Source organism: Poecilia reticulata, linkage group LG7 (assembly GCF_000633615.1).
Source record: "Poecilia reticulata strain Guanapo linkage group LG7, Guppy_female_1.0+MT, whole genome shotgun sequence".
In the NCBI taxonomy this organism is placed as follows: Eukaryota; Metazoa; Chordata; class Actinopteri; order Cyprinodontiformes; family Poeciliidae; genus Poecilia; species Poecilia reticulata.
In genome coordinates this window covers 27,454,961-27,467,238 of record NC_024337.1, presented here as the reverse complement: position 1 = coordinate 27,467,238, position 12,278 = coordinate 27,454,961, and the positions used below count along the sequence as shown (strand labels likewise).

The window sequence follows — 12,278 nt, the reverse complement described above, 5'->3', positions numbered from 1 at the left end:
GCGCATTCAACATGGCCGCACAACCCTCCAGTCCTCACGCTCAGTTTTATTCGAGGCGACCGTTTGGACTCACTAGTGTCGATCGGGACAGTTGTGTGAACCCAGGGCAAAGATCGAAGCTGACCACAAGCCTCTGCCTGCTGCAAAATGGATTTTCAATACGTCTCAGGATACAATCTGACCCAAACATCAGCACGGCTTTATAGGCCTCAGCTTATCATGCACCCCGGATCAACAAAGTCCAGACTATTGATACTTTTTAAAGGTAACACTATACAGAGATCAATTCTACAAACAAATTGGTTCAGTGTTTGATAAGCCTGGAAATTATTGGAATTACTGTAAAAAAAAAAAAAAAAAGAAAGAAAGAAAAAAAAAGACACAGGAAGAATAAGTGGGTTCAATATTTGTACAATTTTTTTTTCAGGTTTGTTCATTGACAATTTTGTATTTCATTTATAAATGTTGTGCGTGTTTGTCTCGCTCTCTTTTGAACACAAGCACAAAATCTCTTCTTCAGCATCTTCACTGTGTGACTAAGCCCGGCATACATTGAAAATAAATCATAAGTAATGCAGAAAACATTTTTTTATTTGCAACCGTTACAGTGACATTTTTAACTGCCTCAAAAAATAAGAAGTCTCTTTGAAATATTCAAGTTGACGTTATTTTCTATTTGGTTGTTAACCTGCCAGCTAAAATCACAAGCTTTTTTTAAATTATTTTTAAATTAACTAATTTATTGTAGCCAAGAGTGAGTTTTTGATTGGCTAGTTTGGTTATTATTGTAATAAAAGAAAAACGATACAAGTTAAAAGAAAATATTTCTAAAGTCATGTTTAGTTAAATTAGTTCAGTTTTAACTAATAGGGAAAAGAAACATCAGATAATTATGAGTAATACATCATTCAGTAACCTTGTAAAGTCTCACCGATTCTGTGTATTGCTGAAATAAATTCCTTTATATTTTTAAAAAGGTTTAAACAACGTGATGAAATTTAAATCACACCTGTCATCAAATAACTGAGTCAAATCCCACAATGCCTCACAGATTTATCTGTATGTTTATAGAGAAATGAACCCACATCATCCACTTAAAATCAGGCAGAATGCTCAAATATCCTCTCCATCATAAAGGAATTTTATTTTAAAAAAAATCTAATTAAGAGTAGAGTTGGTATCATTCCTGAAGTGAAGGATTTGGAGAATTTGTTTCTGCTTCGGAGCAGGAAAAAAAAAAAAGAAGGATGAAGGCACACCAAGCCTGGGCCCAGCCCACGGCTTTCTCTCCTGGCAGATTCCAGTTGAAAGTTAATTGGACGGGGAGAGGTCTGAGACGGGCTGCGCCGAGGCCCATTAGTGATTCCCCTGTCGAATGCAGAGCCACGAGGATCACAGACTCACAAATAGGAGGATTAAAATAATCAATAGCCTCGACTTCTATCGACCACACACACACACACACACACACACACACACACACACACACACACACACACACACACAGTAATTAGTAGAGAACCTATTCAGTGGTGGACTATGACACCCTCCCGAACCTTAAGCACCCCACAACCTCACACACAATCTCCACTGTTCGACGGCGGTGGTGCCTAATGAGGGGAAATAGTTGTGACTGCTTGAGAAGAAAATACAGGAAAAGGTCATGAAACCACTGAACAGCCTTTTACTACTTATGTTAACGCCTTTGTATCCAAGAAAATTACGAAAAAAAAATAAATCCTGTAACGCACATGTTGTAGCATTTATTGCAAACAATAGACTGGAAATGGCTACACACACAGTCTTATATTTAGCGCAACACAGACCTGATCACAACTGTATATAAACAGTGTAGTATATTATGGTTCTCGTTTTAACAGAGACTAGATCAAAGTAACAACACTGCCCTCTTGTGTGACATGAGAAAACTGCAAAAAAAAAAAAAAAATTGTCCCAAGATATTTTACACACAACTGTTTCACATCCTCTCACATACTAAATTCAAATTGCTGACTGACTTAGATCCTCCTTAACCTGCAGAATTACATGAGCTCTCACACATAATAAGTGAGAATTCATACAATATGTGAAAAATACTCAGAGCTTTTTCCTACATATGTTACACATCTGTTAAATTGAAGTATCGCCCATTTGGCCACAGTGTATTTAACTATATTCAGCCAGCCTGAACATACAAAAAATAAATAAAATCCACTTGGACACAAAAGCATTTCAGGAAAACACATTTATTTAAATGCAGTGACAAATTTTGGGCCAAATTTATAACATGGGGAATGCTTTGAAATGTTTCAAACTACAGTTTTTGACATTTTTATGAATCAATCCGGGACATTTCAGCCAAAGCAAGTCATAGAAATATGTATATGTGATATATGTTATTGTCTTGCCCAATTTTAGTTACATCGTTACAGCTTACGGTGCATTTCGAAATGTTACAAACTATGCAAGCACAAATAATCCTCAATGAATACAAGGTTTATACATGTGAATAGATCTAAAAATGGTGCTTCATGGGTCTTTTCTAGGGTATGTAAAGGCACTTCTTAAATTAAAACTGTAAAATAAACTCATGTAAAAGGTTGGGGTGAGCTGGCGAAGCTAAATGGAAATATATAGGAATGTGATTCTGCGAAAAAAATAATAATAAAAAAAACAACAACAAAAAAAACTGTGACGCTCTTTATCCGTTCATTACCATCCGGACGAGTTCTGAAACAGAGAGAGAGGGAGAAAGAGAGAAAAAAAAAAGAGTTAGTCTTCTCACTAAAAACCTGGAGATCTGCTCCAATTACAGCATGCAGGACCAAGAGCTGCTCCTCTTGAAGATGCTGCATTTGGAGGCAAATCTCCCATAGTCACCTCATCTAGAGCCAGGAAAATGGGGTCAATTGAAGATGACAGACAGGGAAAAAGGTGAGGTAATTATTTCTATCTCCTATTCAGCCAAAGCTATTGGTCCTCTAAGATCCACAGAAAGTTGGTTAGAGAAGCTGTCCTCGCCGTTTGCCTTCCTCTAGCTGAGAAGCAAAGAAAAAGGGGGAGAAGATCAGGGGAGCTACAGTCCAGTCAGAGCAGCCAGCTACAAATTCAGTTTCCATCAGTAAATAAGAGAGAACAGTCAGCATAAGAGCAACTCCATTACACTCTCTGGTTAGTAAAAAAAATTAAAAAAGGGACTGGTCCACTCTCCTGAATCTGGTGGCTATGATATACATAATGTCATGTAAATGTAAGAGGACAGCAGCTAGATAGATCTAACACCTTTAAAACCAATAAAAGGGGGGAGAAAAAAAAACACCAACTTTAAAAAGCCCCATTAACATGCAAATGAAATTAGCAGCGCTGTCTAATAAACACCACAGTCAAAAGTGACCACCAGGCTTTCCCTGAATGAGACCAGTCTCTTCCCATTCTGTCCACCATATCTCCATACAACCTGTGGAGGAGCCATAGACACATGCAGAGGAGCATGCTGCAGCCAGGGGCCAAGGCAGAAGGCTGCAGGAGCAAAACAGAGCGGCAGGAGGCTATATGCTTTAAAGCCTCACGTCTGCAGGGGGAGAGAGACCACCAGGCTTTCCCGCTCAGCCTACTAGTGATGTCTACCTTTCAACAGGCAATCGTTTGTTAGCCAATATGAACTATGCGACGAGAAAATGCACTAGCGTCTAGGAACTAAGTAGCAGGAAAGCCTGGAGGTGTCATCCCCCGGGTTTGGACAATGCCCGTACCGGCCCTCAGCCTGACATGATGTGACGAACAAATGCTGTGGAGGAAGAACATTTAACAGATTGTCAGCAATTAACTTCTGATCACAGCTTCTTAAAGAGCTTGATTAAAACGGATAAAGACACGACCAAATGACACGAACCATCCAGAGGTGGCATGTTAAATATCGCTGGTCGTTTACTACAACAAAAGCGTTTGCATTTCTTGTGATCCACTTTTAAATTGTTTTTGTTCAGAAAGACTTGAGGCAAATTCAAACTTCACACCATAAAACATTCAGACAGTGCTCCCAACTCTGTGGTCATTTATATAGTGCTTGAATGGAAGACTATCTATCTCTAACTACAGATTATCAACTAAACAAACAGTATTGACTAATTTCAAATAACATTATCCACAAAAGTCAAAAAGATAAACTGTAGATTGTTGTCCAAGAAACGTGCAATTTGCTGATGCAAAATAACTTTTTGGCTTTGATGCCTTTAATGAACAAACAAACAAAAAAAAATCAGATTTCTGATGTGCTGATCAAACAGCATTTGGTTTTTATCACTTCAATCATGTTAAAACTCAGGGTTTCTCAGTGGATCAGAGGAAATGCAGACTTTAGTGCTAAACATGCTTGTATTTAATTAGCCTAGCATTAAAACTGCACTGTTTGCTAGCACAGCACCTACTAGCAAACAGTGCTGTGCATTAAGAACATTTAAATATTACAAAAAGCTGGATTAAATGAAGCGGCTTTACTTCAGACTTATTGGAAGCAGAAGTTACTTTTAACACAAGTCTGTTTTCTTCTCACCTTCATAATTGATGCAACCATTTGCATCTTCATGTCCAGCCAGCAGTGTCTCCACTTCCTCTTCTGACATTTTCTCACCTGATGACCCAAAACGATGCACATTTTAATGTGACAAATAATAATAATTTGTTTTTATTTTCATCGTCTTTCGGTTCGCAAACTGATGTGTGATTAGAGATAAAAACGTGACGTACCTAACGTGGTGAGCACATGACGTAGTTCTGCTCCCATTACTGTGCCGTTGCCCTCCTTGTCAAAAACACGGAGTCCTTCCACAAAATCCTCCATGGAGCCCTGATCTTTGTTTTTGGCGATGGCCTGGAACATGGGCAGGAACTGCTCAAAGTCGAGCATCTTGGTGTTCATCTCTGCAAAATGAGAAAAAACCTCGAAATGAGACAAATCAGGCTGAAGGGATTAAAAGCCTTACATTACAGGAAATGAATTTTTTCCTCAGCCAAGACTTGAGGTTGAATCTGCGTAATATTTGGAGCGATCTGAACGCGCGGGTGATCTTTTCCTGTTAAAAGCTGAGAAGTTAATGTTAACATAATTGCTTATAAAGTCAAAAGTATTATACGGCCACAGACGCTGCGATATACCTTCGGTATTAAGTTGCCGTTTTCTCTCAGTCAGGACAGATACATCAGTCGTCTCAAAGCTGAACATTCTGCACAACAAAACTTTAACGCTAATATGAGCTTTTCAAAACTCTTCTCCTGACACCACTGACAGAGCTGACAAAACCCACAAAAAAGGGGTTTATATCCCTTTAAGCCTCCAAGTTTGTGACTTTTCTCTCACCCTCAGACTTGGGGTTGCCCAGCACCTTAAGCACCTCGGCGTTGACAGGGTTCTGTCCCAGGGCCCGCATCACGTCGCCACACTGGCTGTAGCTGATCTTCCCATCTCCTGTCCTGTCGAACAGCAGGAACGCCTCCTTAAACTCTGCGGCACACACAGACATGAAGCCAGTTAGCCAAAGAGCTGAATATTAAAAATTAGCTGATGCATAGAGAGAAGTGAAGCACAGACAGGATGTGGACAACAAAGATTACAACACGGGTTGAGAATAAGAAGGCGCCCAAGCAGACTTGGAAAAATGTCAGCTTATCACAATTAAGAACACTTTCATCTTAAGGGGATTTTACCTGGAGAGTACAGATTTTGGAGAAAATAAAATGTGTGATTAAAATTTGTAGCTATGGTCACATGTATTATTACAACGGATGAAAGCAACATCCTGTTCTCCGAGTTCAGCTTGGTGACGAGGCAAACTGTCTCGCTGGTTCCTCAATTCACCAAAAATATTTACGTTAGTAATCTGGTCACAAGCACTCAATATTTCAACTTCATTAATGGAAAGCTACCCAATTTGTATTTTTTACTTTAATACACAACATGCTCTGCGAGTTTCCCTGTCTTTTGAATATGCATGGGTCCATAGAACAAATTTACCAAACATGCATGTCAAAAGTCACCTGAAGGCCCATGTTTTTCCCAAACAGTCGACTGACGCTTTGCCTTACAGAAGTATTCAAACTTCCTTAAATTTTTACTGTTTTGCTATGTTAGAGCGACACACTTCAACACAGAGCAGCACACGGTTATGAAGTGGGAGGAAAAGGAAATGGGGTTTTAAAATGTTTATAGAAAGAGTATGATCTGCATTTGCACTCAGCCCCTTTTTTATGTAGAACTAAGTTTTGTTGCAGTTGCATGTTTTTTTTAAGACTTCTTTGCCAGCTTTCTAATAAGTAAATTACTAAGCAAATTATATGTACAGACATAATTGTAAGACCATTTATTCTGATAATAGCTCAGTCTTCATAAGACTGGATTCAGTGTATCTGAAGAGCAATTTTAAAGTCCGACAGATTCTCATTTGGATTCAAGTCTAGACTTTGACTGGACCGTTTTAAAAACAAATACGCTGTGGTCAAAAGGGTCAGCAATTTATTCAATTTAAAGAGCCACTTTTGTCACTGGAACAACAAAATTTTATTTCTCCAAGTCTGCAAAAGAAAATGTATTTTATATATCGGTGTTAAATATATATATATAATTTTATTATTATTTTTGAAAGCTAGAGAAATTACACTAAAACTTATTAAAAATAATCTAGTATTTACAAAGGAAAAATAAAACATTTTCTTTTTGGAATGATACCAGCTGAATGAGATTGAAGATATTCAGCCCACTTAAAAATGTATAACATAGTTGGAGGTTAAAACATTGTTTTTAAAAGTCTACCATTGGTGCCGTTCTGCAGTTGACATTCTATGCAGATTTTGCATAAAAACAGAACCACCGCTCCAACCACATTTCCTTACTTCTTTTATAATAAAAAAAAAAAGGTTTTGTCAGAGCTACAACACCACAAAATACTTAATGAAATCTCCCCCCACCCAAAGGTTGCATATTAATAAACTGAAACCATTTAATTTAGGTTTAATAAGAGTTTGATTGTCTTTATCAACTGTAAATGAGAGCACTGCCCCACTCTATCATCTGCAGTTTCAGTAAAGATAAAGTGATAGCAGGCCGCTCAGACCCAGACATCAGGGAGACACAGGGTCAGATTACACAATATCCGTGCAGAAGGGTGTTCCTACAGTTCTGAAGCCAAAAAAGCCCTGGGACTGTTATGGAGTTTTTTTTTTTTTTTTCCTGTTCTGAGGAATGTCTCTCTTCCCCTCTGGCCTGTTAGCACAATTCCCAGCACCATATTTGGTGTGAGAGGAGTGGAGAAAAGTAGGTGGAGATTGCTAGTAGCTATGGCCTATTATGTCAAGGGAAGATTAAACAAACGAGAGTTGGGACAAGACCCATCCACCGCTTTTCTCCCACACCAAACATGGACACACACTGGAGATGAGCAACTCGGATCATCTCAGACAAAACGAGGTTAGTGGGAGCCTGAAGAAACAAAACCAATGGGAGGAGATGCGAGCTTAAGGTGTCTGGCTTTGCAAACAAAACATCTGAATACAAAAACAGTACAACACACGTCAAGCCTGGTAAGGATTATAATGATGTTCCATTATTACGAAGCTGGACAACAATGCAAAACACGTTCGGCTCCAAAGACTGACATGCAGCTCACACCCTAAACACTCTCAACAGCCTCTGCGTTGTGAGCAAGGCGGAGGTTCTTCCCTCACTTACCATGAATCTGGTCCAGGTTAAATTCAATCTGGAAAGGACAAGCAGTTGCAAGTCGGGGAGGGGTGGGGGGGGTGGGGGGAAAGTGATGAAATAGTTCGCAAACAGAGGAAGAAAACCCTAAACCCAGGATTACTGCAACAAGCGGGTACAGAGCAGATCGACAATAGTGATAAAGAGCTACGGGTCAGGAATGAAGGAGCGCCAAACAAGCAGGAGGAAAATGGAGATGTTCCCACAGATAGGCTGTCACATGCGTAAATAAAAGCAACACTTACCGAGGATTTGATCTTCCGAGAAGTCAGACTGTTCGGGAAGAAATTAGGCGAGAGGAAATGGTTTTAAGGCGTTCTGGCTATTGAACATATTTCACAGGTATTGCGATAGGTTCAAAAGGTAAACCCTCCAACTACATAGCGTTCAGAAAATGTACCACACACGCAGGCAGTTAAGTAATAAAATGAGGTAATCGTATAACTGATCGTTTTGAAGCTAAAGCTAGCTCAACAAAAAGTTGTACTTCCGCTTGGGACGGGCTAACCCGTTCACGTCTTTCAACTCATGTTAACCGCGCTGCGAAACTAACCTCTCCTTTATTAAACGCTTTCATTTAGATGCCCGACTCAGTTACAGCCAATAAGTCCAGTGAAATGGACAAAAACCCACCATTTCTTTGCTGGATGAGGTGTGTCCGAGGCGACGGAAACCCAAAGAATGTGACGGCTCGATTACAAGCGCAGAGAGAGAAAAGCCTTCACTGCGTCACGACGCAGAGTACGGACGAGGTGACGTCACCGCACAACTGCAGCACTCCTTATATAGAAACAAAAAGCTGGACACAAACCACAAAGGAGCGATGCTGAATCTCAAATATATTTCCATTTTGAGCTCCCATAAAATATAGATTTACATTTTCTGCTAAGATATGTTATGCTAAATATATTTTTAGATAATGAAACATTTGCTGAATCGCTTCTCATGTTTGGATCCCTACTACGAGAAACTTAGTCTGGGAATTTCTATCGCTGCTCGATAATAAATAAAGAAGCAAATGTAAAAACCATTTCAAAAACATTTTTTTCTAAGACAACAACTTTTCAATGTGTCACTGACTTTTTAAAAAATAATTATGTATTTTCTGTAGTCTCTTATTACTTGTTTTTGGAAAACAATATTGGGAATCATGGCCCTTATTGCTGTCATGATGTTGTTTGTCCCGATTCTTTTGTATTTTTTTATTCAGTGCTGATGAAAATCTTAATACAGTGCTAAAAACTTTCAACTGGAGTTGCAGTTGAATCTTAACAGAGCTGTAAGTTGAGCTCCAAAATGCAAGAAGATAAAACAAGTGGATACATTTTTGAAAACTAAATTGAATATAAGCATACAGTGTTGATCAGATGATCAGAAGTTTAAGAATATTTGTCAAACAAACTTCAAAACAGAACTAGAAATCTTAAGAAAGGGATGAAGGGAAATTTGTTTAGATATGATGTCAGCGTTTTCAGTGGCCTCGTAAGAATATTCTACCATGTGGTGGAGTGCAACAACGGCCTAGAATTGATGGCCATCTTTGAAAAGCTTGCTGGCTGTACATCTATAAAACATTTTCTATGAAATTTAGATCAGGAAATCAAGCTGCATGGTTCAAAATAGAGATTTAGAGCAAACTCAGAACAACAACATCCTGTTCATTTCCACTTGGTTTATGGTAGACATGTCTCTATGCTGCACGGTGCCGGCTGAATGCAAGACACCCCACCTCCAACTCAAGCACATTACCAATTTCAGGAGCAGTCTCTGCGCATGGCCTATACGCTACACACAATCAAGGGTTATCTTTGAATTCTAAACGCGCAAACCACCCAAAAACATAGCAATGAAGGAAAGTTGGCTTGAAAAAAACACACATCTTTTCAGGGCAGTTTAAGTTTATTATTGTTATTCTTCTTATTATTAAAGTTTTGGAATTTTCTTGTTTTTTCTCTAGTGGGGAGTTTGACCACAACTAAGAACCAGATAGAGTGACTTTGATTTGGCTATTAGCATTGAGAATATGTGGACATGCATATTGCATGAGTCTATGATCTCACTGACCTGAGGTCAGTGAGATCATAGACTGAGGATGCATGTCTTAAAAGCCTGCCAATACAGTCCACTTTCCAGTCATCTGTGATCCCACTGTGGACATGCATGGCTTACTTACTGTCACATGCTAAATGAGGCATTCACTTCACAAAGCCATGCAATGCAACGTAACACACAAAGTTCCTGAGGGGGGCAGCAAAGCTATACTGTTAGGCAAACTCAGACACATGACCAAAACTCAATGTGAGGCATTATTAGTTTGTGATATGCATTTATGCACACATTTTATATAGAAATGTTGATTTGAACTTGATTACCAAGTGCTTTTATTTGTTGTGGGTGCTTTTCGTTGTGTTTTGTGAGGTAAGACTCTACCTTACCTCACAAGATCTTTATTTTCATTGAGGCTAAACAGCTTAATTTCTGCCTCATCTAACTATTAATTCTTTCTTCCAAAGACATTTGACTTGACCACATGGGCAACTGTAAATATCAATCGGTCTTTGATTCAGGTGGTGATTCTTTCTTGGTCTACAACTTCTTAGTCCATGTTGGAGTTACAACATGGTATTGTAACATGTTGATGTATTCGCAGCACTTCACTTTTTCCACTTGTTGCTGTGTCACAGCTTTATTCCAAATTGTATTAAATTAATGTCTTTCTTCAAAATTCTACACATTTTTTGCTGAGTGTTTTGCAAATTTAAAAGCCAAGAAAACACATTCACGTAACAACAGCCTTTGCTTAATACATTGTTTATCCACCTTAAAAATGATGATGCAAGCTCAGCATCTTATCTTTAGACAGTTTGACCCATTCTTCTTTGCAGTACTTGCCAAGCTCCATCAGTTTGGATGGAGTTGTCTGTACAGTCATTGTCAGATCTTTCCAGAGATGTTTATACGGATTCAAGTCTGGATTCTGGGTTGGCCACTCCAGGATAAATCTTTACTGGAAACATATTTTGTATAAGGAATAATATCAATTTCTTTTTTACAGAACTAACTCTGGGTGCCCTTCACTATTTTAATTGTTAAATTACCTTAAAAGTGTATTATTATTATTTTAATTTTCTGCTGGTCTATTGCTTAGTGGCTTTAGAAAGTAGGCCACTGAATCTCTTTAAAAAGAAAATAGCTCACACTGTAGCAGGGAACTTGCTCTCTTTCCCCAAGGAGGCTGACTGACTGACAGCCAGCACTCTGTGCCCCATTTTGTTTCACAACTTAGATTATCTATAAATCAAAATGAAATGTGGTCAAAATAGAGTACATCCGCTCTAATAGAGAGCGATCTATCAAATGATTGCATTCGTGTTAATTTAAAATTCTTTGGTGTTATTGTAGGTTATTCTTCTTTACTACCTCAAAACAAAAAAATATTATCTGACAGAGTATTTATGCCATGATCGAAATGAGGTCTGAGAAGATAAGAGCAAATTCTCACACTTAATAAATGCCCCACACAGGCTTTGTCCTCTAAACATTCAGGAATCACTCACCTCCATAGTGCTGGGGTCGAATGGTGAGTCAGAAGGACGCAGCATCCTTGGCTTCTGCTCTGAAATCGGTTTTGGAGCTGCAGGTGTTGCTGGCAAACAGGGGAAAGGCGGACCAAGTCGTGCTTCGGCCACTGGTGAAGGAGACTTCTTAATGGAAGGTTCTCTTTTAGGAGCCATTCCCGACATCTAAGACAACCTGAACTTAGTGAGAGTTTGCGGCAAAAGCTGCTGGTGTGGCTGCTGCAAAAAGGAATACAGAGCTGTGAAGTAAAGTGTGCCAGCTGGGTGAGTCCCATGGAGCAGAGGAGGAGGCGAGCAGTGGTGTGATGCTGATGATGCTCAGGGACGAAAGTAGGTGAATGATGAAGAGGTGGATGTAGGGAACAACATGAGTAGAAATGAGAGGCAAAATGTAAGAGGAGTGGGATGAAAGCAAGTGCGGAATGTGAAAAAGGTGACATATATTTAGAAATAAGCTTGGCTGTGCTGACTCTAAGAACATGCTTTTATTTGGGTCAGAGATGTAAGAGATGCAAACTGGGATCTTATTCACAGGGGAGCAGAGGAAAGGTGTGTTAGGAAGGGTGGATATGATTTTGCTTTTATGACAGCACTGCTAATGCAAGTGCAATATGCACACAGTCGAAACTTGAGACGTTAAAGATACACAATCACATCCAAATGTACATAGTTTTTGAATGAATTTATATTAAATATGCCTTATCAGAAATAGAAATATTAATTTATTCATTTAATCGATTCTACATGAACATTGATTTGAACCATTTGTACAAGAAAAATCAGAGCAAAGAAACACGATGAGAAAATTGAGTTATCGCTAGATGTCGCTAAAACGTAACCTGGCGGAGCTCCCGGCTATCTATCTATCTATCTATCTATCTATCTATCTATCTATCTATCTATCTATCTATCTATCTATCTATCTATCTATCTATCTATCTATCTATCTA

At 38.9% G+C, this 12,278-nt stretch overlaps 1 protein-coding gene across 5 annotated transcripts; it reads right to left on the bottom strand.

Moving 5' to 3' along the window:
* Positions 1–2,228: 2,228 nt before the first annotated feature.
* On the bottom strand, positions 2,229–11,508 carry zgc:153867 (myosin light polypeptide 6). 5 transcript variants are annotated; one of them, XM_008413636.2, is made up of 7 exons: positions 11,308–11,508; positions 7,721–7,748; positions 5,357–5,500; positions 4,747–4,920; positions 4,553–4,630; positions 3,753–3,787; positions 2,229–2,730 (listed from the first exon to the last, which is right to left on the bottom strand). In XM_008413636.2, exons 1-6 carry the CDS (start codon positions 11,491–11,493, stop codon positions 3,759–3,761), a joined length of 639 nt encoding a protein of 212 aa, XP_008411858.1. In that variant the 5' UTR covers positions 11,494–11,508; the 3' UTR covers positions 2,229–2,730; positions 3,753–3,758. The 5 variants fall into 5 exon arrangements, with proteins under 5 accessions (XP_008411858.1, XP_008411860.1, XP_017161384.1 ...); XM_008413638.2 differs by lacking the exons at positions 7,721–7,748; positions 11,308–11,508 and adding exons at positions 7,996–8,023; positions 8,384–8,475; XM_017305895.1 differs by lacking the exons at positions 3,753–3,787; positions 7,721–7,748 and adding an exon at positions 7,996–8,023 and having other exon boundaries at positions 11,308–11,499.
* Positions 11,509–12,278: the final 770 nt, after the last annotated feature.